Source organism: Spea bombifrons, chromosome 1 (assembly GCF_027358695.1).
Source record: "Spea bombifrons isolate aSpeBom1 chromosome 1, aSpeBom1.2.pri, whole genome shotgun sequence".
In the NCBI taxonomy this organism is placed as follows: domain Eukaryota; kingdom Metazoa; phylum Chordata; class Amphibia; order Anura; family Pelobatidae; genus Spea; species Spea bombifrons.
Window position 1 is genome coordinate 6,517,039 of NC_071087.1, and position 23,913 is coordinate 6,540,951.

Here is a 23,913-nt window from a genome sequence, read left to right on the forward strand (position 1 = left end):
GCTCACTAACGTACGACACTTGCACTGCGCCCATCTCCCACTGTCTCAAAATGCCCCCACACTTTGCTACCAGACCAGGTAGCAGTGGTATTAGGGTTTTTTCTACTTTTTTCCCCCATATTTGTGTTCATGATGGTGGTGGTAGCAGTGCTGCATGAAGGGGAACCTGTGGTATAGGTACACTGCTGTTTTTGCACATTGGAAGGATGGACACATTCAAAAGAGAATCTGGAAGATGTTTCGCTTGACTCCTTCAAATCTGTCTCATAATCTTAATCCAGGTCATTGTCCTCAACATCATCATCATCAAAGATGACCATATCCTTTTCCACCTAGGCAGAAAGAGGACTAAGGTCAACTCTTGCTGCAAGAGTAGACCTTTCCTCTTCTTCCTCACTATCTTCTGGGGCAAAAACAGCCCTGCTGCTATCATCTGACAGTGACACTGTTTGCTGCCCCTCTTTGCTCTGGAGAGTGCTGCCAGTGGTTACGGTAGTGGCAGTGCAGGAGGTGGTAGCCCGAAGGACTTTTGTGGTTGCACTAGTAGTGGTGGTTTTAGTCCGTGCTTCACCCTGGATCCTGACTTTTTCAATATAAGCAAAAGTCATTATGTCATGGAAAACAATTAGATAAGAACAGCTCAGAAACCACATCTCTCACATTTGTTCACATTTTTGCTCTCTTGAAGAAGTCATGATCCAAAATAACTGGAGAGAAGCTTGCAGCTATCTTTATTACGGTTATGGCATTGAAACATACTAATTACTTACAAAAATAATTAATGTATTAAGTACTGTTTTTCTTTAATACGCATTTTCGAGTGTTCATCTCTGGTTTTCTAAGCATAATGTAACATTTGGGGAAAAATATGCAGCTTAAGATGCCAGCACTTGAAGCCAGTATGGCAAATATTTCCACGGACACCATGTCCTTCCCTTTGCTGCTCAGATAAGCAGGGATCATTGCGATCCAAACACTACAGAACACCAGCATGCTGAATGATATATACTTGGCTTCATTAAAACTGTCGGGTAAAGACCTGACCATATATGCTAGAATAAAACTAACAGAAGCCAGAATTCCCATGTAACCCAACATAGAATAGAAAGCAAAAACAGACCCTTCATTACACTGAACAATGATAACTGCGTTATATGTGTACATATCAAACTCTTGGAAAGGGGGAGAAATAGATAACCATAGAACACTAATCAAAACTTGGACTGAGGAGCATATCAGGACTATAGAATTAGATACTTTCATCCCCAACCATTTCTTCCAGTGACTGCCTGGTTTTATGGCCTTGAAGGCAATGCAAACCATGATGGTCTTGGCCAACAGAGAAGACACAGCTATGGAGAAGATGATTCCAAAAGTGGTTTGACGCAACCTGCAGGTTATATCCACAGGGGATCCAAGGAACAAAAACACACAGAGAAAGCTTAACATAATGCACACGAGTAGAAGGAAGCTAAGGTTTCGGTTATTAGATTTGACAATGGGGGTCTCTCTGAAATAAACAAAGATTCCCAATATGAAACAAGTTACACAAGAAAATAATATTGAAATGCAAGTAAATATTTGAGCAATAATGTCATCTTTGTATGACAGAAAGCTGTATGTCTTTGGAATACACTTGATTTTTCTGTCATCTGGCCATTCATCATCAGGACACTTCTGGCAACTCTCACTGTCTGAAATAACAAAAAAAAAACATGAAAACAACATTATGAAATGGTCAGATCAGAGGAAGGCTGCACTTTTTGGGCCCAGCTCGCCCCTCCCCCACCTGTAACTAACATGCACGCAACACACAAACGATTTATAACATACACACTTACACATAAGCTCTTGGACATAAACACTCCCTCTCACGTACTCTTACACCCTCCATCACACCCCGCTTTATCAATCACTGCCCAGTTGTACCCTTATGATTGCAACCTATCAATAAAGTTTGCAATGTCAAACAAAATCATTAGGGAGATCACCTTAAATAAGTACAACGTGGAAGGTGTTTTAGACACCGCCGATTTGAGTTAATCTATGGCATTATTACCTACAAATAACTTTTCAGTCTACCACAAATATTGATGTACACTTCTGTGCTTCAAAATCTAATGCTCCTTGCAGGAAGATGCCTCTTCAGTCTATTCACTAAGACGATGTGTATTAAAGTTAAGGATACACTCAGCTGTATTCATGTTGTATGTAATGTGCTATTACCAGTAAGTTCGGATATTTCACCGTCTGAACACGGAACACACTCATAGCAGCAGATGTGGTGTCCGCTCCCAGGAGCCTTTCTGTATCCTGGAGCACAGTAGTCTGTGCATCGTGTTTTTTGACCCTGAAAATTAGAAGATGAAATAATTAAATCATTAAATACCTTGCAACTCTTTAATAGCTTATATATTTATACCGGTATATATATATATCTTGCCCCAGCATGCCCTTCTTCTTGCACTATGCTTCAGTTATATTATTCACCTTTGTTAATAACCTAATGCTTCCACTCTCCCATAAATTTGTTACTAAGTTACTCACTTAGACTCCCCAGCATCACTCCTAATGATCTAATCAAATCCAATGCATTATAACCCTGCATCAGCAGGAGGTTCAGAGAACAAGAATGTCTAATGTAAACATCCGTATGACCATGCACTAATCTTTGTGCTTTAGACATCATATTTCCTGAAGCCTCAGTGTGACCTTGTCCCTCTTGACCCCTATGTTAGTCTACATTAATGTCGCAAACATATATCTTTTACAGTGAAAAATGGTATATATAGGAACTCACTTATTGTGAGATCTACAGACTAGACTTGTGCATTCAGACGTGTATGGATTTTGAGTTAATGTATACAGATTCAAAGAAATGAAGGGCACTAACAAAACAATTGAAAACAAAGAAAACTTCAGAATTATATTTTCAATTTAATTTTTCTCACCTCTCACTTCTCTGTCACCCTCTCTGAATCTCTCTCAATGTCTCCCTACCTTCTTCTTTGTGTTCACTGTTTCTTAATTCTTCTTTCTTCTCTGGTGTTCAACTTCTTCCAGTGGTTCCCTGCATTACCCTGGCCTCCTGGATCACTTCTGCATCAGGTTGGGGCCTTGGCACACACCACAGGGACAACCTCTCCCCCCAATTGGAGCACTTTTGAAACATGGGGGAGCCTGGGCGTGCAACACTGGGACAGCCTCTTCGCCGTTCATCTAATTACAGAGAGGTTGTGTTGCATGCTGGGGCTCTGCTGTGATGTGGAAGTGATACAAGGCAGTGGATCACCAGGAGAAGACAATCACTGGAGAAGAAAGAAGAAGCAAAAAAATGAGACGTTGAAGCGGAACAGTGGAGACGTGGAAGCTAGGGAGATATTGCAAGAGAGTGCGAGAGAGATTGTGACAGAGAGCGAGTGAGATCAAATTGTGTTTCCTTAGGAAAAAAGCCCTCTGAATTTTGTCTGAACCGAAAGGGTAGGAAACACACCGAAAATAAACAAAAATGTGTTCAAATCGGTTTTAATCCATGTGCACAAGTCTACTACAAACCAGTTATTCAAATGCTGTATGTGGATACATTGAGAGGAGTTTGAGGATCCACAGTAACTGTTTAGTGAGTTAGCATTTGAAACCTTCTGAAAGGCTGGACCCTCGGTCTGAGATGGCTAAAGAAAGGCTGGGACTTCCATTGAGCCTTCAGGTACCATGACTTTGAGGACTTAGGCAGCTTCGCACAGAGAACCCAAAAAGGTTGGGTTATATGAAATGACAATAAAGCAGCTGAAACAAAAAAGCAAACTGAATTTAGGCAGAAACAAAAGGAACAAAATGCTTTACATGACAGAACATAGTAGCATACAGAGCTACACATGACCTAACTGTAAAAGATGCCAGGAGTGAAAGCCCAGACATGAAGAGAAGACATGCATGCTCGTTGCGGACCAATGAGGGAGACCCACATGTATGTTGCAAATATGGTTCCAATGTTTTGTAAAATTCTTATTTTTTTTAACTTACTTGCTTATTCATCCATGTTACAAATTCAGAAGATATGTTCAACTGCTGGTCCTCGGGAAGTAAGGGGTCTAGAATACCAAGACGGAGTATGCTTACGTGTGTTGAATTTTTCGTATTTATCCTTCTCCACCTTGTCAGTTGGTATGGACCAGGCATTTCTCCTTTTTCATTAAAGAATATTTTTCCCCCCTCATTCATCATGACATTAACCCTTCTGACAAAGTTACTGAGCTTTAAAAGACGAACATTATTAAACACGTAAGATGTGAACACATAGAAAGTAGTAATTTTAAGGACTTGACAGGCACTTGAAGTTACCATACATAATGGTGTACGTTTTTTTCTCTTTTTCTGTATTCTGGCCTCTTATGTGACATTTGTTTGATTTTTCTTTGTTTTGATTTCCTTCTTTATTCTATCCCTTTTTTCTCATTCACCTAAATGGTTTATGTTCAAACTAAGTTGATTAATCACAACTTGCAAAGGGACATAATTTATTAATTGTACTACTTATCGGCATCCCAAACCAAGAGGGATACTTTTGTTTTCATGAGTATGGTTAGGCGTGTGGTGCTATCAATATGTCTTATGTGGCCTTGTGGTCAGCTATATTTGTAACAGAACACCCAGAAGTGGGGTGCGTTTGATTCATACAATTTAATTGTGTCTTGTTAGTAGGTCTACTCGGGGTGCACACAAAAGAGTACATCAAAGAAAAGATATGCAAAGAAGAGTTTGTAGAGATATTTTCTCTCCTATCGTTAGAGGACTATACAGACTGGAAGGAGGCTCGGGGTGCAAATCCCTTGTTGCCTTTTTGGAGTTGTTCCCGTTGTTGGTCTCGTTATTGGGGGAAGAGCTGAGGGATCAGAGAGTGGTGTTCTTCACATAATGTAAGTGGTGCATGCTGTGAATAACCTAAATAATGAATACATAAATAATAAATCTGCCACATCAGAGATGTTGGTGCGGTTGTTGTGCAGTTTTGCACTGCTCTGTATATCTCTTAATGTAGTTGTTCGGGCGAGGCATGTTCCGAGTTGTCAGATTGCAGATTCTCTCTTTTGTTTTCAGTGGGATCAGTCCTGGAGGGCAGCTTACGAAGGGCAGATCTGGGATAAATGAGAGCATTGCTGGCAAAAGTGGATGTGGGCAGCGTATACAGCAGTGTCAGGATTCTGGAAAGCAGGTCAGATAGGAGACCAATTGCAGGGGATATCAGAGGCTCAGTTTGTACCCCTCTATGCATCATTACCGGGAGGAGGGTACAGACAGGCAAAATTAAACACACCGCAGGCTGAATAATAACATGAGAGGGTCTGTCTTGAAGAAGCTGGTGAGACAGGTAAGTACAGGCTGTAGACACAACCAAAAAGGGCACAGGCACAAAGGCAAATGTACAGCACAATAGCCCCCTAGGTGGGCACAAGATAGTTCTAGGACACTGAAGCTGGACTGGTAGAGTCCGCTATCTCTGGAACATGGCTGGAATCCCACAGATAAGGCACACGGCTGGAAGCCCACAGACAGGGCACACAACTGGACGCTGCCGGGAGCCCTCTGGGAGGGCAGACATAGTTAGGCAAGCCGGGTCAGATCCAGAAAGTCAAAAGCAAGCTGGGTCACAACAGTTAATCAGAATGCTGCTAGCAGGAGAACCGAGCCAGGCAGTAGGCAGATAAACTGCAATGCAAAGACCTGGAGTGGTTGAATGACCAGGTATTTAAGGGGGGGGGCTGCACCCAAGTAAGCAGATGCAGCTGGTCAGGTCATTTGCATATAGGTCAATCATTGTTCTGACAGGTGACCTCTAGAGGTTGCAACAGACATGGCTGAGCAAATACAGGCTAACAGGGTGAAATCCTGACAAAAAGTATGTGATGCTTGAGACCAACCAGTGGCTTGGGTGGTGGGTTTCCTTCGAGGCAGAAAGGTTAGATGCATTATTAATTAATCTATGGGGAGATGTGTCATTTTTCAAGGGTAACTTGGGGGTTTGTAATATATTGGGTTCTTATGTTGACAATGACTTCATTGTTGTAAATGATTTATTAATTTGCTTACCTATACATATTAAACTGTGGCCAGATCTTGCCCATAACATGGTGTTAGTGTGTCAAATATGGTTGGGAGATGAGGTTATGAAACCCTGGCCCACCAATTGACGATGAAATAGTCATGAGATTTTACGTTGTGCGTAAAAATCCATTTTAGGGTTCACTGCATGTAATGGCTCTATGTTTGTTTACAATTTATTGATTTTAGCCAACAGGTCTATGAATAAACACTTAGCTTGGGAGAAAAGCACCAAAGTGCAACTCCCGTTTCCTATGTTTTATTGCAAATGTCACTATTTGTTTTTTATGGGTGGGATGTTGAACTTTTTGTCGATTAAGATAAGCCGTCTGGTTCTTAAATGTGTTAATGGTTCAATGAACTATCCCTTTAATATCAATGAGGAGTTACCATGACATCATAACATAAGTCTTTTATCAACAAAGACATAAAAAAATGTCACCTTGTTCTTATATGCAAATTCCCTTTGTGGAATCAGATGCCAGTGCAAGTGCATGTTGTGCAAAGCATATGCCATGGCGTACACAGCGGCGTACACAAGATATCCAGGCCAATCATTTGAATTATTAGCGAGCATTCCAAAATTGCTTTCTCCAGTACAGTTACGTAAAGAAATATTAAACATAATCGGAAAAAACATGTTTTTTACTCTGTTTGGTGAATAACAATGTAGATATTTTATCCAGATTTCGGCCAACAACCCATCATTTGGGCGATTGGAGGGGTGGACATTTTGAATAAAGTTCCGTAAGCCATCAGTGTTTGGAGTTTTTGTTATAAAGCTTAAAGTATTATTAAATGATGGTACGTCTAGCATAATAAGCGTCCAACCTTCTGGAACAATTAGTGTTTTATTTTGTAAATGTAATGCAGCATGAAAAAATATATAACTGCAATACATAGAACTTGCACTACAAACTATTACAATCTGAGCAGTTGTTTTTTCAGCAGCAATCAGTTTTTCTTTATTTTTTTGAGCTGAGTCGGAAATTTCAATGACAAACTCAATACAGATTTTGTGGCTAGTGAGTAGTTTGCTTAGCTCATGGAGTTCATTTTTGCCACTTGCATCTCCTGATGTGATGATCCCAACCCAGTTCCAGTCAAAATGTTTCAGTAACTTTAGAATAGCCATGTATTGAAAATGATCATCTCGAACTGTCCGAAAAAAGTTTGGATAAAGCACTTTATTGCTTAGTAAAGTGTCAGTTGCCCCAAAACTGATCTAGAAAAAAAATGTTAAGATACAATTAGTTTCTTATAAGATTGTTTTGATAAAGAAGATAATTCTGATTCTGAAACAAATTACCTTTGCATATACTATATTTATCACTGATTTCACATTTTATATATAGTTGTAGAATTCCAAATGATATGCAATGGAACACCTTAGGTGGTGTCAGGTCCCGTTCAGGCTGCAGAGCTGCATATCTCTGGTTTTTCCTTTTTTCGTTACAGTTCCCCTGTCTCACTACAGTTCCCCTGTCTCACTACAGTTCCCTTGTCTCACTACAGTTCCCCTGTCTCACTACAGTTCCCTTGTCTCGCTACAGTTCCCCTGTCTCGCTGTAATCCATTCTTGAATTTCCTTATACTCTTCCAATAACTTCTGATTCATTGATTTTGGTCTTGCTCTTAGCTTCAGCTTCTGTTTCCTTTGTAAGTTTTACCCCACCCGTTTGTTATGTTTGTCTCAGTCTGCAGTTTTTTTTATCTCTGTTCTGTGTCTAGATCTATTGTTTCGTTTCAGCTTTAGAAATTTGGTATGCAGGGTTTAGCGCTAGGACCCACCGAATATTGGAGTACTTTGGCGTAGTGGTGGGCTAATGAATGTCTAGATAGTGGTCAGGCGCTCAAATATATTTTGGCTAGTGCAAACAAAAAATTATATCATAAAAAGTGCTCCAGAAAAAATGCTACAAACACTAAAGGTATAACCCCCTTTACCAAAGAAACAGAATAGAAGATATATAAAGTGTTGCGCAAAAAAAACAATATTAAAATTATATAACAACCATGTGAATAATTTTCACCAAAAGATATATATATGATCCACCAAAATTTTTGCAGATTTCAACTGGTTTCCGAACCCTATGTCGGTATGTTGAGAAACAAAATACTGGTGGAGAGGCAGGGTGTATGATGCAGAAGATTTATTGTATGGCAAAGTGCTCACATTACAAAAAAGTTCGTAGGAGTATCAGAGTCTCTCTTGCTTCTCCAGCCGAAGAGAAGCGACTTCCGGGTATAACGTATTGCCGTTGACACGTAGACGCGTTTCGCCCAATCAGGCTTCCTCAGTAGTGCGACGACTCGTCCTCTCCACCTTTCTTAAATATCCCGTCTTGTATGAGTTATGCCTGTTCCCACAGCTCGTTATATTGTAACATTTGGTTTCACAAATGATTCAAAGTCCGTAATAGGGATATATTAATAAAGCCAATCAGTTTGGAACATTGTTCCATTGCAAAAATGCATTAGATCAAATATGAATATAAAGTGCATTATAAATAAAAAATGATAAGTAATAGTAATTGCACGATAAGTATATATAATCATTTTCAAATATTATCTTATTGCAAAGAAACGTAAAATCAAATATGAAATACATTATGCATGATCTCAAATACCGTATTGGCTCGGATATAGGCCGCCCCCGTATATAGGCCGCACCCTAAAAGTTTGGTGCTTTTTTAACCCCTTCGCGACCTTTGCCGGTTCAGGACCGTCATGACATGAAGGTCGCTAAATGACCTTTGACGGTCCTGAACCGTCAAAAAGTTAAATAAGCTTAGAAAGTCATCAACGATCACTTTCTTCGCTTAAACGGCGTTACTGTAATGCCTCGATGTCGAGGCATTCAGCAAGGCCGAGATCGGCATCGGGGGCCATGTCTGGCCCCTCCCCGGGGCGTCAACAGCCGCCCGTTTTAAAAGCGTTTAGGAGGCGATCAACGATTTCTCAAAATCAACAATTTCTCAAAAATCTCAACAAAGAGTTAAAATAAAAGCACTTCAAATACCCAAGGGGTGTCTAATATAACAAAAAATGGCTGATGGGGTAAATTGGAGTGGCTGAGCTCAAAGATAGGGCATAGGTACAGACTTTCCAAAATGGACAAAAAAAGCGCACTTCCCAAATGTGGCATTTTAAATCTCAAACAACACAACAAATCCATGCATGTCGGGTATCACTGCACTCAGGAGATGTTCCTGAACACATATTGGGGTGTTGTTTGACAGTGACATATACCAGAACCTGTATATCTATAACTAAAGTACAATTTGTGAAAAAAAAAAATTACTATTACAAAGTTTGACAAAGTGTAGTTGTATAATTGGTGCATGGAAAGGGTTAAAATAACAGCATTTGGAATACCCTGGGGTGTCTAGTTTTCAAAAATATATGGTTTAAATGGGTTAAATTGAGTTAACCGGCTTCAAAGATATTCCAAAGAGGAGATGGAGGCAGAATGACCAAATGACCACCTGAATTACGCATGCCCCAAAAGTAGCCTTTTACCAGCCAAACAATCTGACAAACCCATGCATGTGGGGTATCGCTGTACTCAGGAGATGTTCCTGAACACACATTGGGGTGTTGTTTGATAGTGACATATACCAGGACCTGTATATCTATAACTAAAGTACAATTTGTGTGGAAAAAAAAATAAAAAAAAAATACTATTACAAAGTTTGGCAAAGTGTAGTTGTATAATTGGTGCATGGAAAGGGTTAAAATAACAGCATTTGGAATACCCTGGGGTGTCTAGTTTTCAAAAATATATGGTTTGAATGGGTTAAATTGAGTTAACCGGCTTCAAAGATGTTCCAAAGAGGAGATGGAGGCAGACTGACCAAATTTGTTAAAAAAGATTTGGAAATCATAAAACGCTGCTTGTACTTATTGCCCTATAACTTACAAAAAACAGCAAAAAAACAAAAAAAAATTGGGTATTTCTAAACTCAGAACAAGTAGTAGAATCTATTTAGATAGTTTTTTTACTTGCTTTTTTAGGTGAGTAAAAGATTTTTCAAATAAAAGTCATAAAATGTGTTTTTTTTTCAATTTTTCACCATGTTTTTTTTATTTTTTTTATAGTAAATAAGATGATACGATCAAAATAATGGTATCTGAAGAAAGCCCATCTTGTCCTGAAAAAAACAATATATAACTTATGTGGGTACACTAAATGGGTGAGGAGAAAATACAGCTGAACACAAGCACCACAAAAGTGTCAAAACAGCCTCGGTCCCACAGGGTACAAAACGAAAAATGAGCCCGGTCCTTAAGGGGTTAAAGAAAAAGCTCCGGTAAGTCTTGGGGGCAGAGGTAAAACGCATCGTGCGGACGGTCACCGGCTGCGGCGATGCGGGTAAACCATCCGGAGGCTGTTTACCCGCATCGCCGCAGCCGGTGACCATCCGGACGATGCGCTTAGACAACCTCCCGTGCTGGCACCCCCCGCCCGTGGAAAGTGCTGGCAGGGGAGGCTGTCTGAGCACATCCGAGAGTAGGATACAGGTCCCCTGCACCGCTGCGGGGAATATGTATCCTAACCCCGCTGCCTGCCCGGCGCCCGGGACTGCATGTCCCGGGCGTCGGGCGCTAGACCCCGAATATAGGCCGCACCCCCACTTTAAAGACTTAAAGTGGGGGAAAAAAGTGCGGCCTATATTCGAGCCAATACGGTAAGTGGCAATTGCACAATAAATATATAATAAATATACAATAAATATACATCTTTATTACCAATATTAAATCAATAAAGGAATATACAAAAATAGAAATATATATAAAAAGTTTATTAATTAAAAATTTTATTAATAAAAAAATTATTTATTTTAAAAAACTTTTTAAATTAAAATTAATCTAAAAAATTAAATAGATCAAAGTCTTGATTCAGACCTCTTGGGGCTAGGGTTTTAAGGTTAAATACCCATTTCATTTCCACCTGACCTGAACTTGGTGCAACTTGGCCGGCAGAGACCGCTGGTCTCCCTGCTCCAACAGTTAAAAGTCCGTACGAACGACCAATAAAGTCACTTGTACAGACCTTTAAGTGTTGGAGCAGGGAGACCAGTGGTCTCTGCCGGCTAAGTTGCCGGACGAGGATTTTAAAAGTCTGTACGTGCGACTCTATTGGTCTCTTACAGGGGGCTCGTCTGCCATCAACCAATGAAGTATAGGTGTACTTCATTGGTTGATGGGAAAAGAGGCCCCTACAGGCGACCAATAGAGTTGCTTGTACGGACATTTAAACTCCTGGCGCCAAAGCTGCTGCGTAGTCTGTACCGCGTTAACCCCGTATTAACACCTTCTACAAAAAACAGAACAAAACGCGTACGTGCAAAACAAACTGAAATCTTTGAGGGGAACAAATTTAATAAAAACTCACAATAACCTGGTTGCATAAGTGTGCACACCCTTAAACTAATACTTTGTTGAAGCACCTTTTGATTTTATTACAGCAATCAGTCTTTTTGGGTAGGAGTCTATTAGCATGGCACATCTTGACGTGGCAATATTTGCCCACTCTTCTTTGCAAAAGCGCTCCAAATCTGTCAGATTACGAGGACATCTCCTGTGCACGGCCCTCTTCAGATCACCCCACAGATGTTCAATTGGATTCAGGTCTGGGCCGTTCCAAAACATTAATCTTCTTCTGGTGAAGCCATGATTTGGATGTGTGCTTTAGGGCATTGTCGTGCTGAAAGGTGAACTTCCTCTTCATCTTCAGCTTCCTAATGGGCGCTTGAAGGTTTTGTGCCAAAATTGCCTGGTATTTGGAACTATTCATAGTTCCCTCCACCCTGACTATGGCCCCGGGTTCCAGCTGAAGAAAAACAGCCCCAAAGCATGATGCTGCCACCACCATGCTTCACTGTGGGTATAGTGTTCTTGCGCCAAACATACCTTTTGGAATGATGGCCAGAAAGTTCAACCTTGGTTTCATCACACCATAACACATTTTCCCACGTGCTTTTGGGGGACTTGATATTGTTTTTGCAAACTTCAGCCAGGCTTGGACGTTTTTCTTTGTAAGAAAAGTCTTCCGTCTCGCCACCCTACCCCATAGCTAATTCATATGAAGAATACGGGAGATTGTTGTCACATTTAGCACACAGCAAGTACTTGCCAGAATCTCCTGCAGTTCCTTTGATGTTGCAGTAGGCCTCTTGTAAGCCTCCCTGACCAGTTTTCCTCTCGTTTTTTCATCAATTTTGGAGGGAGTTCTTGGTAATGTCTCTGTTGTGCCATATTTTCTCCGCTTGATGACTGTCTTCACTGTGTTCCATTGTATATTTAATGCTTTGAAAATTCTTTTGTACCATTCTCCTGACTGATATCTTTCAGCAATGAGATCCCTCTGATGCTTTGGAAGCTCTCTGCGGACCACGGCTTTTGTTCTGAGATACAACTAAGCAAATGTCAGCTAAAGCTTAACTTTATTTGTGATTAATCAAAGTCACTTTAAATGACAGTTGAGTAATGCCTTCTATTTAACATGAGTTTGACTGTGGTTGGTTAATTCTGAAAACAGCTACACCCCCAGTTATAAGAGGATTTGCACACTTATGCAACCAGGTTATTGGGAGTTTTTTTCCTTTTTCCCCCTCAAAGATTTCAGTTTGTTTTGCAATTGAATTATTCACGTTATAGGTCACATTAACCCCTTAATGACAATTAATGGTCCGTGTACGTTATACAGATCATAAAAAGGTTAAAAAAAAGTCTGCGCTTAAAATAACAGATATAAGATAAACAATAATAGTTAATAAGCTGCTATGGTGAGAAGCTCTTAAAAGTGCATATAAAAACTCCCCCAACTAAATATGCAATAGTACAAATGTAAAACAATAAAAAAGAGTATTTCTCTAACCAAGCGCTTATAAAATATTAAATCTTTAGATTATAAAGTAACCTTAAAATACTTAAATTCAAGCGTGCATAGGTCGGTCAGCTGTTTTCAATCGATGTCTCTCAAATGCAGATATCGTATGAAATATAAAAGGCAAAGAGAGACATACCTGAAAACAAAAGGTTAACGACAATTAACATACCAGGACCATCATGACTTCAAATGGCTGCAGAAAGTGATCTTTCTGCATGATTTGACAGGGTAAATTGACTGGGTAAATTGAATTGGTCGGGTTCAACAATGTCCCAATTAACACAGGAGGAAGGATGACCACACGTCTAATTTCCATTAGACTTGGGCACCAGGGGGCTCTTCGTGTTCGTCTTCGTGCTCGTCTTCGGGGAGAAAAAAATCTTCGTATTCCGCGAATATTCGCCTGTTCCTGTCTACTATTCGGGCGAATATTCGTGGACATTCTACGCGTACCGAAGCAGCTCTGACGCCAAGAGTTTAAATGTCCATATGAGCAACTCTATTGGTCGTCAGCAGGGGGCTCGTCTGCCAATGGTTGATGGCAGACGAGCCCCCTGCTGGCGACCAATAGGGTCGCTCGTACAGACTGTTAAACTCCTGGTGCCGTAACTTACCCTGCAGATCCCACTGGCCTCCCTGTTCTATCAGTTAAATTTCCGTATGAGCAACCAATAAAGTCGCTCGTACGGACATTTAACTAATTGAACAGGGAGGGAGACCAGTGGCATCTGCAGGGTAAGTTGCAGCATCGGGGTTTTAAAAGTCTGTACCAATAAAGTCGCTCGTACGGACATTTAACTGAGAGAACAGGGAGACCAGTGGGATGTGCCGGGTAAGTTGCAGCATTGGGGTTTTAAAAGTCTGTATGAGCAACTCTGTTGGTCGCTCGTACAGACTTTTAAAACCCCAATGCTGCAACTTACCCTGCAGATCCCACTGGTCTCCCTGTTCTATCAGTTAAATGTCCGTACGAGCGACCAATAAAGTCGCTTGTACGGACATTTAACTGATAGAACAGGGAGACCAGTGGGGTCTGCAGGGTAAGTTGCAGCATTGGGGTTAACTTTTTAACTTTCATTAGGGGTTAACTTTTTTTTTAAAGGGTTAAGGGGCCGTGCGAGTGAGCCTATTGGTCACTTGCACGGCCCTTTAACCATAGATTCGCTGTCAGGGGTTACAAAGGCCGTGCGAGTGAGCCAATTGGTTTATGCCAGAGGAGGTCCCTGTAGGCGACCAATAGGCTCATTCGCACTGCCCTGTAACCCGTGACGGCGAACCTGCGGATTTCCACTTCCGTGAACTGCCATGATGCCGTGAAGACAAGGTAAGTTAGAAGGGGGAGAGAATGGTAGACGAAGACGAATGCGATTACGAAGATCTTCGTGGTGTGTGTCTTCGTCTTCTTCTACGTTTTACCGTCGCTGTCTTCTCTTCGGCATGTCTTCGGAACGAACACGAAAACGCACTCTTCGTGTTCGTTTTCATGTTCGCCCGAAGACGAATGCACAAGTCTAATTTCCATTTTGAAAAAATGCACATGTCCCAAATGTGGCCTTTTAGCCCCCTAAAAACCAGACAAACCCATTTGTGTGGGGTATCACTGTACTCAGGAGATGTTGCTGAACACATATTGGTGTTTCATGACAGTGACTTATACCAGGAGCTGTGAATTCATACCTAAAGTACGTGTGTGGGGAAAAATACACACAAAGAAATACTACTGCAAACTTTAAAAAAAGGGGTGGTAAAATGTGTGCATGCAAAGAGTTAAAATACCAGCATTTGAAATACCCTGGGGTGTATAGTTTTCAAAAAAAATATGGTTTTATAGGGCACACTGAAATGGCCCAGCTCAAAGATGTACCAAATAGGGCATGGGCAGTGGATCACCAAATGTCACAGTTTTATATTGAAAAATGTGCATGCCCCAAATGTAGCCCTTTTGCCCTCAAACAGCCAGGCAAACCCATTAATGTGGGGTATCACTGTACTCAGGAGATGTTGGGTGTTTTATGACAGTGATGTATACCAGGAGCTGTTAATTCATACCTGAAGTAAAATGTGTGTGAAAAAAACGCAAAAAAAGACTACCACAAAAGACTGGTGGTAGAATTAGTGCATGGAAAGAGTTAAAATACTAGCATTTGAAATACCCTGAGGTGTCTGGTTTTCAAAAATATATGGTTTGATAGGGTAAAAGATACCTGAAAAGAAAATACCCGAAATAGTACATGGGGGCAGAATTACCAGATTTGGGAAAAATGGTTTTGAAATGGCAAAATGCTACTTGTACTTATTGCCCCATAACGTGCAGAAAAAAAGCAAAAAAACATAAAAACATTGGGATCTTCTAAACTCAGGACAAATAGTAGCATCTATTTAGCAGTTACTCACTTGCTGGTGGGGACCCTTAGCACCAATGAAACAATACAAAACACACTTAAAGGAACCAGTGCCATTCAAGTTTTTCATCCAGTGATTGGGGGCTACAGTGTCTAAAAGGTACACCCACTTCAGCTCTTGTTGAAGAAATAAACATTCTCTGTCACCACTTCTGGTTAATGGTGGAACCTGGTACCTCAATTGAGAAGTATGTTTCTACTGGTGTGTCCACTTAAGTATTCATGATGGTCATTTAGGCATTTGATGGTTTTGCCTACATATGCCAGGCCACTTGGAGTACTATGTATGGTATTCATGAAGCAGCCTGTAGGTGGCGCTGAATGCTGTAATGAGGGGGTAAGTGAAATTCTCGCCAAAAGTGGCAATAAATAAAGCAAAACTGTTTAAATAATATCATTTTAACTAAAACTGATATGTAAGAGGTTCATAATGGTTCATCAATGCTGTATGTTCAGTTAAAAGCAAGTATTGAGCAAAACAAGGTGTACAAGTTCTCAAAGCTTAAAAATAAGTTCAAAAGTTGTTATATCGTTAAAAATATAGGCTCAAACTAACAGATGCACAAATATGATATATAATATATTCCAAGTGTATCTTTGCTGGATTAATATGTTAAACCTCATTGTGAGTTATAGTGATGAATGCATTTTGCCATGTGGTGCGCTGATATGTAAAATGGCGGTTAGCCAGCCCCCCCCCTCATCAATGAGCCGTGTCCACCCATGACCCTGTCGCTGGTTCACTGCTTTTCCTTCTTGTGACAACTTTTGAACACCCCACAAGAGCTGCAGTTTTGGAGATGCTCTGACCCAGTCGTTTAGCCATCACAATTTGGCCCTTGTCAAAAATGTTCAGATCCTGAAACCCATTTTTTTCTGCTTCTAACACATCAACTTTGAGGACGAATGTTTAATTGCTGCCTAATATATCCCACCCTCATATTGTTATGGCTGATCAGTGTATTTATGATTATACAGCTATTGCACTTAAAAACGCAGAAGATGCCAGACTCATCAAAAGGTTTCTTCTCAATCATCAATCCTCCAAAATAAGAGAGCTCAACCACTTAAAAGTGTAGAAAATAATACAGATATTTATTAAAGTGCAACACCTTACATGGAAATTCCTACAATATTACTCCGGTAATCGGGAAAAAAAGAGTCCTGTAAATGTCCGTAATAATCGTAAAGTAAAGTTCACAGATAAAATTTATATCGATAATCCACAATCACGTCCGACAGATTCCGCCACCAAATGCTTGTTCTTCAAATCCTTTGTTTAACTGTTTAAATTCCCCTCTATTAATCGTCATTAACCATGATTGACAGTTTTTGCATGGTAGTTGCACCAAACTGGTGTTAGAAGAGGTTCTGGCCAGAGCAGAGTCAGGTCGGGGGGTGTCAAAGCGCAGATCTGTAAAGTTTTGTTGCTTTGTTTAACATGAGAGGCTTAGTTCTCATCAAAAGTTCTACTATGTAGACAGACTTGACCTGTATTAACCTTTAGAGTGCCAACTACGTACATTGTGTAGCATTAATTCTACGACAGGTGTGACGCAATACCCCTTAACTTTGTACTCTGTCCAGGAGTCTTTGCTCACACACAGTCTTCCAGGTTGCAGAGACGACTCAGACATAAGGGGGGTTAAATAAAGCCTAGGCCTGTTTTTATTTTTTAAGACAGGCACAACAGAGCAAAACAAATAAAAAAACAAAACCTTTGCTCTTCGTGAGTACTAATGAGAGTATGCCGGAATCCCCGGACTGGATTCCCTCCCGCCGTTCTGCTGCTGCTCATAAACCATGGAGTGGAGCACTGACTCGTCCTACACTCCAAGTGCTCTACCTCAGGGAGTCAAAAATACACGGTTTTTCATGGAAGCAAATTTACAAACATCTCCCTGGGGCTGGTAAAAACTACTGATGGTAGCCATCCTGCAAGGTATAAGAGGATATATACACTCCCTCCATTATTATCCCCGGCTTTCTGTCACACAGGGTAAAGGAAATGTTTTGTGCAGTGCAAAAAAAAAAACCTCTGCAATGCTGCAATTTTGTCAACGATGTGACGGGGGTTAACGGAGATCGACAGCACAACCGGGTTCGGCACACTAAACGCGTGGTCATATAAGCCAGAGGTCAGTACACAGAGCAGGTAGTCAGACAAGCCAGTTACAGCACACAGGAAGGGCAATACAGGGTCAAAATCACTGTGCAGAAGATTAAACAAAACAAAATAGCCGAACCACAACAGGGTACCTGCGAACTGCAGTTCTGGGTTTTTAAATCCGTCTCCGTGATCGCCTCGCCTCCTGATGTGTGACACTGGTGCTCCCCTTTCATTTCTGAACCGTCGGGACCGCGCCGCCCACAAGGGTCCCGTGTGCTGACTGACAGCAATGGGTCCCGTCGACGTGACACTGACTTTGTGCAAGTGTACCTAGAAGAATTGATGCTGTTTTGAAGGCAAAGGGTGGTGACACCAAATATTGATTTCATTTAGATTTTTCTTTTGTTCACTTCTAATTTTGTTAAATCACCGGCCTAAAATTTTTGACCCGTGTTCTGACCCTGTGATTGTGTAATGGAGCCTTTGGAGATTCATATATAATATACATTTTCCTTAATTCAGCTGTTTGAGAAATACATAATGAATATGATATATAAAACATCTTAAAAAAAACATTTCAAAGCTGTTTGTGACAGTGTTAACAAAAAAATATAAAACTATCCCTGTGCTATTGCCCTTGGTGTGAGCTTTTAGTAAATATATACTGATGTTTATTTATACCTTATACTAGTTTTACCATGAAATTTATCACTTATACCCTTTTTTAAGAAAAAAATCTAAAGTACAACTTTGTGTTATTACTAATTTTCAGTATATGTTTACAAAAATCTATAAAAATAAATTCTGATGATGCTGTAGCTTTAAAAAGCCAATTTATTTGAACCCCCCTAATGAATCTTGGTACTTTAACAAGATAATATTATCTGAATAAATTAATTATTTGTTTTTCTTGCACATATGTTGTTTTTTTTTCCAGAATGTTTTCCATGGCTAAAGTGAAAACTTTCCCCAAGACCTTGAAAATTTCCGGCCTTCCCAGTCGAAAAAAAGAATGTGGCCAGGCGTCTGGCACTCAAAGGGTTAACATGTCACACAGGTGTGCAATTTTACGGTATACAGCGCAAATACAGTATGTTTTTCCTCCGAAAAAAGAAAGACAACACATACATTGCATTCCATGTTCCTGCACAATAAAACTGCTCGTCGGCGGGTTGTTCCCAAATTTCTTTATTACATGGTAAGAAATATTAATATCACGAGATGCCACTTACCAGCGGGTATCCATATACACTCAGTAGTTGCGCTATTGGCAGGGTTGTAACAGACCGCGTGTCTCCTATAATGCCAGCGACTTTATCTCCCTGTAGACAGGAATAATTTGGGGCGTCTCTCTTCCCTCCTGACAATATTTGCAGTGCATTATTTATAGCCTTCTCAACATACCCGCAAGTGTCATATGCATGATAACCCAGCGTGATATTGGGTAAAATATCTGGGTTTTTATTAATCTCATCAATGGCAAAGCCTAATGCCAAAAATTGTCTATACAATGAAATTAATAGACTGTGGGAAGGATTTGAATATTAAAAACATGTGTTAGTAATTATAGAACTTAATACTTTCTAATAACCTATGAACATAAAACTTGTCTAGCAAGTGTGAAGCACCCCCTTAAATAAGTGAGAACTGAGCTGGAAACCACATTTTTTTTTTAACAGAGCTACAAAACTGAATGTGAACTCTTGGCTGGCCGAGCATCATAGGAGTTAAAGTTTTCCCACAGCTGCTTGTTGCCTGTTGCCAAGCCTCTTTCCTTTTAATTGCCTTTGCTAAAATACTTAAAATACATTTGAATATTTTTATTGCACTGGAAAAGTCACATTTCTTCTTGATGACATTCTGGTTACCCAAATTCACACTCCTAGCTTCAAAATCAGCATTTTAGGTTTAATCAAAAAGAATTTGAATGGTCAGTCGAGTTAAGCCTTTAATTCTACTGACCAGACTCAACTGAGGTTACATGCTTACACTCGCTTAACTAATTCTCTGAAGCAGTATAATTTATAATTTTCAGTGTAACATTTTACAAATACAAAAAAAACATACTTACAATTTACACATTATGTGTTTGGGCATGGTGGTCCCGTTAAAAAATAATTTACTGACACCATTATGCACAGTAAAAAGTCCTCCAATAATGATATCTCCTTCCTGATAAAATTTATATTCGAATATATATTTCTGAGTAGTGACACTGTGTCCAGGTGCCGACTTCTGAGTTACAGATGTGCCACATGCTACCCACAGGACCATCAGAAAAAAAATAGATTCAAACTCACGAGAAATGGCAGGGGCCTGAAAACGATCCATCGTAAATGCTGCGTCCTTTATCCTTCCAGCTGATTACTGACAGCTTCGCAGATCTACGCTTTATTTTATGTTCTGGTCTCTCTATTTTAAAGCACACAGAGCCGTAGTGTATTAATATTTCAAGTCCTATCTTCATGCTTTTGAGATTTCTACTCTAGCGAATTAATGTCTCCAAGCAAAACAGTTATAATATTTACACCTAATTGTAGGCTCTATATATTGTTTGTTATTTTACCCTGATCAAGTTGAAATACATAGAATTTTTATTTTTTACATATGTATTTTTATGTACTTTATGAAATTCCTTACCTTCCCAAAAAACATGTGTTAAGAGCTAGAATTTTAGCCTGATTTACACATACACCATTATGTATCTTCATTCTAACTATTCCATGTTTATTTTTTTTCCCCTATGACTAGGAAACCCCTGGAGCCAGAGAGTCGTGACCTCGCCTGAGGTGAAAATGGGAACTGTAGTGTTGGTAGACATGGGGCAGCCCCTAAGGGGTGCTAATTGGGAAGCGTTTAAAGGCCCCTTTATAGAAGTGCTGCTTCATTTTCAAGTCTTGGTGACTTAACATTCTCAGTAGAGTATAGAAACACAAAGAAGAGGAAAGAGAAGAAGAGAACAAAGGAAAATAATAAATAAAAAAGACAGGAGAGAGATGCTTAATTGTAGGCCTTACCATGGCAGGAACATTTGTCTGTGATCAGGGGTGCATCAAATGTATCCTTTCCTTCCTCCCAGCCCTCTAGAACTACCAGAGCTAGGCCCAATATTCTAGAACTACTAGAGCTAGGCCACCCTCCATGCCACCTTAGCACAGACTTTGCACCTTTCCAGCAGCGAGCGTTGCAGCGCATTGCTGATCACAGAGCCTCTTCCTCAGCAGCCTTGCCACATTTTTTGCTTCTAAAAGTGCTATCTGCCAGGAAGAGGCCTGCTGACAGGGCTTGTTTCATGAGGGCGGATGTGTGTGGTTAACGTTGTGAAATGGCTCCAGCAGCCCAGAGGCCTGTCTCTAGTTGGCAGCAGTCAGAATATCATATTGAAGACACACAGAGTGTTTCCAGACAATTAGGGCCTCTCAGATATTCTTGGTCATCCCTTGGGCGGAGAAAGAGTCAAGTGTGAGTAACACTGGTTCTGGTACCTGCACCCAGCTTAGTGAGCTGTTGATTGCTGACATACCTGACATTGCTTACAGATTCTCACACATTCCTTCTATCCATCCTTATACTCACAATCTAATAGGGGTGTTTTAGCAACTGGTGACAAGGCAGTGTTGTTTGAGGGTTTAGAAGCCAGGGCCAGTATTTCTTTTTCCCAGTAAGGAAGTTGCTGACGGGAGTGCAATGGTTGCTGCAACAGCGTGAGGAGTGGGTTAGAATACTGGCATGCAAGGAGCCTTTATGTCCTGGGAGATATTCATAATCATGAGGGGCTAGGGCTTTACAATGGCCTAGACAGTTGAGTCTGAGTGGGTAAGCTGGAGATCCCTCAACGGTACAGGCTCCATTGTCAGATAAGAGTGCTGGGAGGATTTGGTAAGTGGGCATGCCACGGTGGTCTCACTGGAAAGTGAGGTGCAAAAAGACAAGGAGAAGGAACAGGTCTCTGACTAGGCGCTTTGGGAATTTTATAAAGCAGGTTTCCATGACCGCGCAGCTGCACACAAGCCGAAGATCACAATGCGGAAAGCCAAGTTTCAGGTAGAGTGTAGTAAAGTATACTGCCACTGAACTTTGGAGCAGTGGAAATCTGTTGTCTGGAATGATGAATCACTCTTCAGTCTCTGGAAGTCTAATGAAAGAATATTGGTTTGGCAGATGCAAGGAGAACACTACCTACCAGAATGCATAGTGCCTCTTGTAAACTTTGGTGGAGAAGGGCTAGGCCTGCATAGATCCCCAACCTTAGCCCCACTGAACACCTTTTGGATTAATTTACCCCCGCGATTGTGTCCCTGCTGCCAGAGGCAGCTTCAGGCACAGGGGCCAAGGTTTCTTCGGTCTCCACATGAGTGTGGAAAAATCTTGCTACGAACTGGGTACCTCTGTCTGATACAATTTCAGACGGCACTCCGTGGAGACGAACAATCTCCCGAACAAAAATGTCTGCCAAGGTGGAGGCGCTGGGTAATTTCCATAGCGGAACAAAGTGAGCCATCTTCAAGAAACGGTCAACCACCACGAGAATCACGGAATGTCCCCTAGACAGAGGCAACTAGACAATAAAGTCCATGGCCACATGAGTCCAGGGAACCGAGGGACAAGGAAGAGGCCGAAGGAGTCCAGCAGGACGAGTGTAAGTAGGTTTGTTAGCGGCGCACTTGGTACACGATTGGACGAAAGCTGTACTGTCCCTGCCCAATTGAGGCCACCAAAAAGTCAGTGAAAGTAAATCCTTGGTGCGCGCCACTTCAGAATGTCCCGAGGTTCTGGAGCCATGGAGTGTGTGTAGTAAAGGTGCACGCAAACTGGGAGGAACATAAAGCTTCCCTGGAGGCATAGAGACTGGAGCTTGACCTTGAGAGCGAGTGATGCGATCCAGAAGAGGAGCGTGACCCCATAACCGAATGGCAGCAACGACCTTGGTAGAAGGGATGATGGGTTCAGGTTCCCTCCTTCGGTTGTATATGCATGCGAGATAACGCATCCGCCTTAGTGTTCTTTGAAGTGAAAGCGGGAGAGGAAAAGAGCCCACCTGGCTTGACGAGGATTGAGGCACTTGGCAGATTCCATGTATAGCAAGTTGTTATGATCGGAGCCCCCTACAGTATGTGACGCCACTCCTCCAAGGCCAGGATAACCGCCAACAGTTCTCTGCTGCGGAGAAGTGTCTGGAGAAGTAGCCGCAAGGATGCAACTGTAATCCGGGATCAATGCGCTGAAGAAGAGTCTGGAGAGCCTGGGCAAACTGATCCAGACGATGATCCATCTCGTCCAGACGAGCCTCACAGGAGCCTTGAAGTCCCACCGAAGCGGGCCTTCTGATTCTGTCACGTACAAGTAGTAGGAGACACCGTAGTCCGGTTGGACTCCCGGACAAAGAAAGTTCAGACAAGCCGAGGTTAGGATTCTGGAGAGCAGGATCAACGATAAACGTAGCCAAGGTCAGGATTCTGGAAGAGAGGGTAAACAGTAACAAGCCGAGGTCAGGATTCAGGAGATCAACGTAGTCAAGCGTGGCTCCTCGGAAGACGGCAGCAGATGTGGCCGTGCGGTGGAGGGGGGTCTCCCTCTCCTTCGTGGCGGCTGCTGCAGAAGTGGCCGTGCGCTGGAGGGGGAGTCTCCCTCTCCTTCGTGGGGGCTCTTGCGGAGGTGGCCGTGTCGTGGAGGGGGGGTCTCCCTCGTGGCGGCTATTGTGGAGTTGACCGTGCGGTGGAGGGGGTCTCTCTCTCCTGCGTGGCAGCTGCTGCGGTGGCGTGGGATCCGAAGACAGGTGAGTAACAGTTATATATAGTTTTTATAGGTGAAGGGGCAGAGGAAGGGTTAGGCGAGGAAGGGTTAGGCGAGAGCGATACCTCAGGTGCAGCTGCGGGGGGGGGCGCACAGATGCCCAATCAGCAGCCTGCAGTCTAGTTGGGAGATCACGATGTCCCTCTAGTCGGCTCAACATTAGGGAGCACGAGGTCTGTCCCTTCAGACAGACCTCGCGGTGGTCTACGCGCCGGCAAATAATGCAATTGTCAGGATTCCACCCTGCTAGCCTGGACCATGCGTAATTATTTTGCTGTCATGTCCATCTGCTACCTCCCTCTGGAGTGCTCAGAATCAGATTACCAGGTACAGCTGAGCCTTATTACCTGAGTGAAGCCCTGCCTTTAAAAGACTTGCCCTGTCCTTCAGTCAGGGTCTTTGATTTAAAGTGTTTGGACTGCTCTGCTTTGGCCCTGTACCTGCCCTGCCAGTGGACTTCCTGCCGTCTGCCCTGCCAGTGGGCTCCCTGCCGTCCGCCCTGCCAGTGGGCTTCCTGCCGTCCACCCGCCCAGTGGGCTTCCTGCCGTCCACCCGCCCAGTGGGCTTCCTGCCGTCCGCCCTGCCAGTGGGCTTCCTGCCGTCCGCCCTGCCAG

At 41.9% G+C, this 23,913-nt stretch overlaps 1 protein-coding gene across 1 annotated transcript; it reads right to left on the reverse strand.

Moving 5' to 3' along the window:
• Positions 1–765: 765 nt before the first annotated feature.
• Positions 766–22,007, reverse strand: LOC128462420 (vomeronasal type-2 receptor 26-like). The gene is made up of 9 exons (XM_053447982.1): positions 21,789–22,007; positions 21,414–21,506; positions 21,083–21,200; positions 18,739–18,992; positions 7,025–7,324; positions 5,451–5,583; positions 4,024–4,091; positions 2,227–2,350; positions 766–1,694 (listed from the first exon to the last, which is right to left on the reverse strand). The coding sequence occupies exons 1-9, from the start codon at positions 22,005–22,007 to the stop codon at positions 787–789; spliced, it is 2,217 nt and encodes a 738-aa protein (XP_053303957.1). The 3' UTR covers positions 766–786.
• Between the last annotated feature and the right edge of the window lie 1,906 nt (positions 22,008–23,913).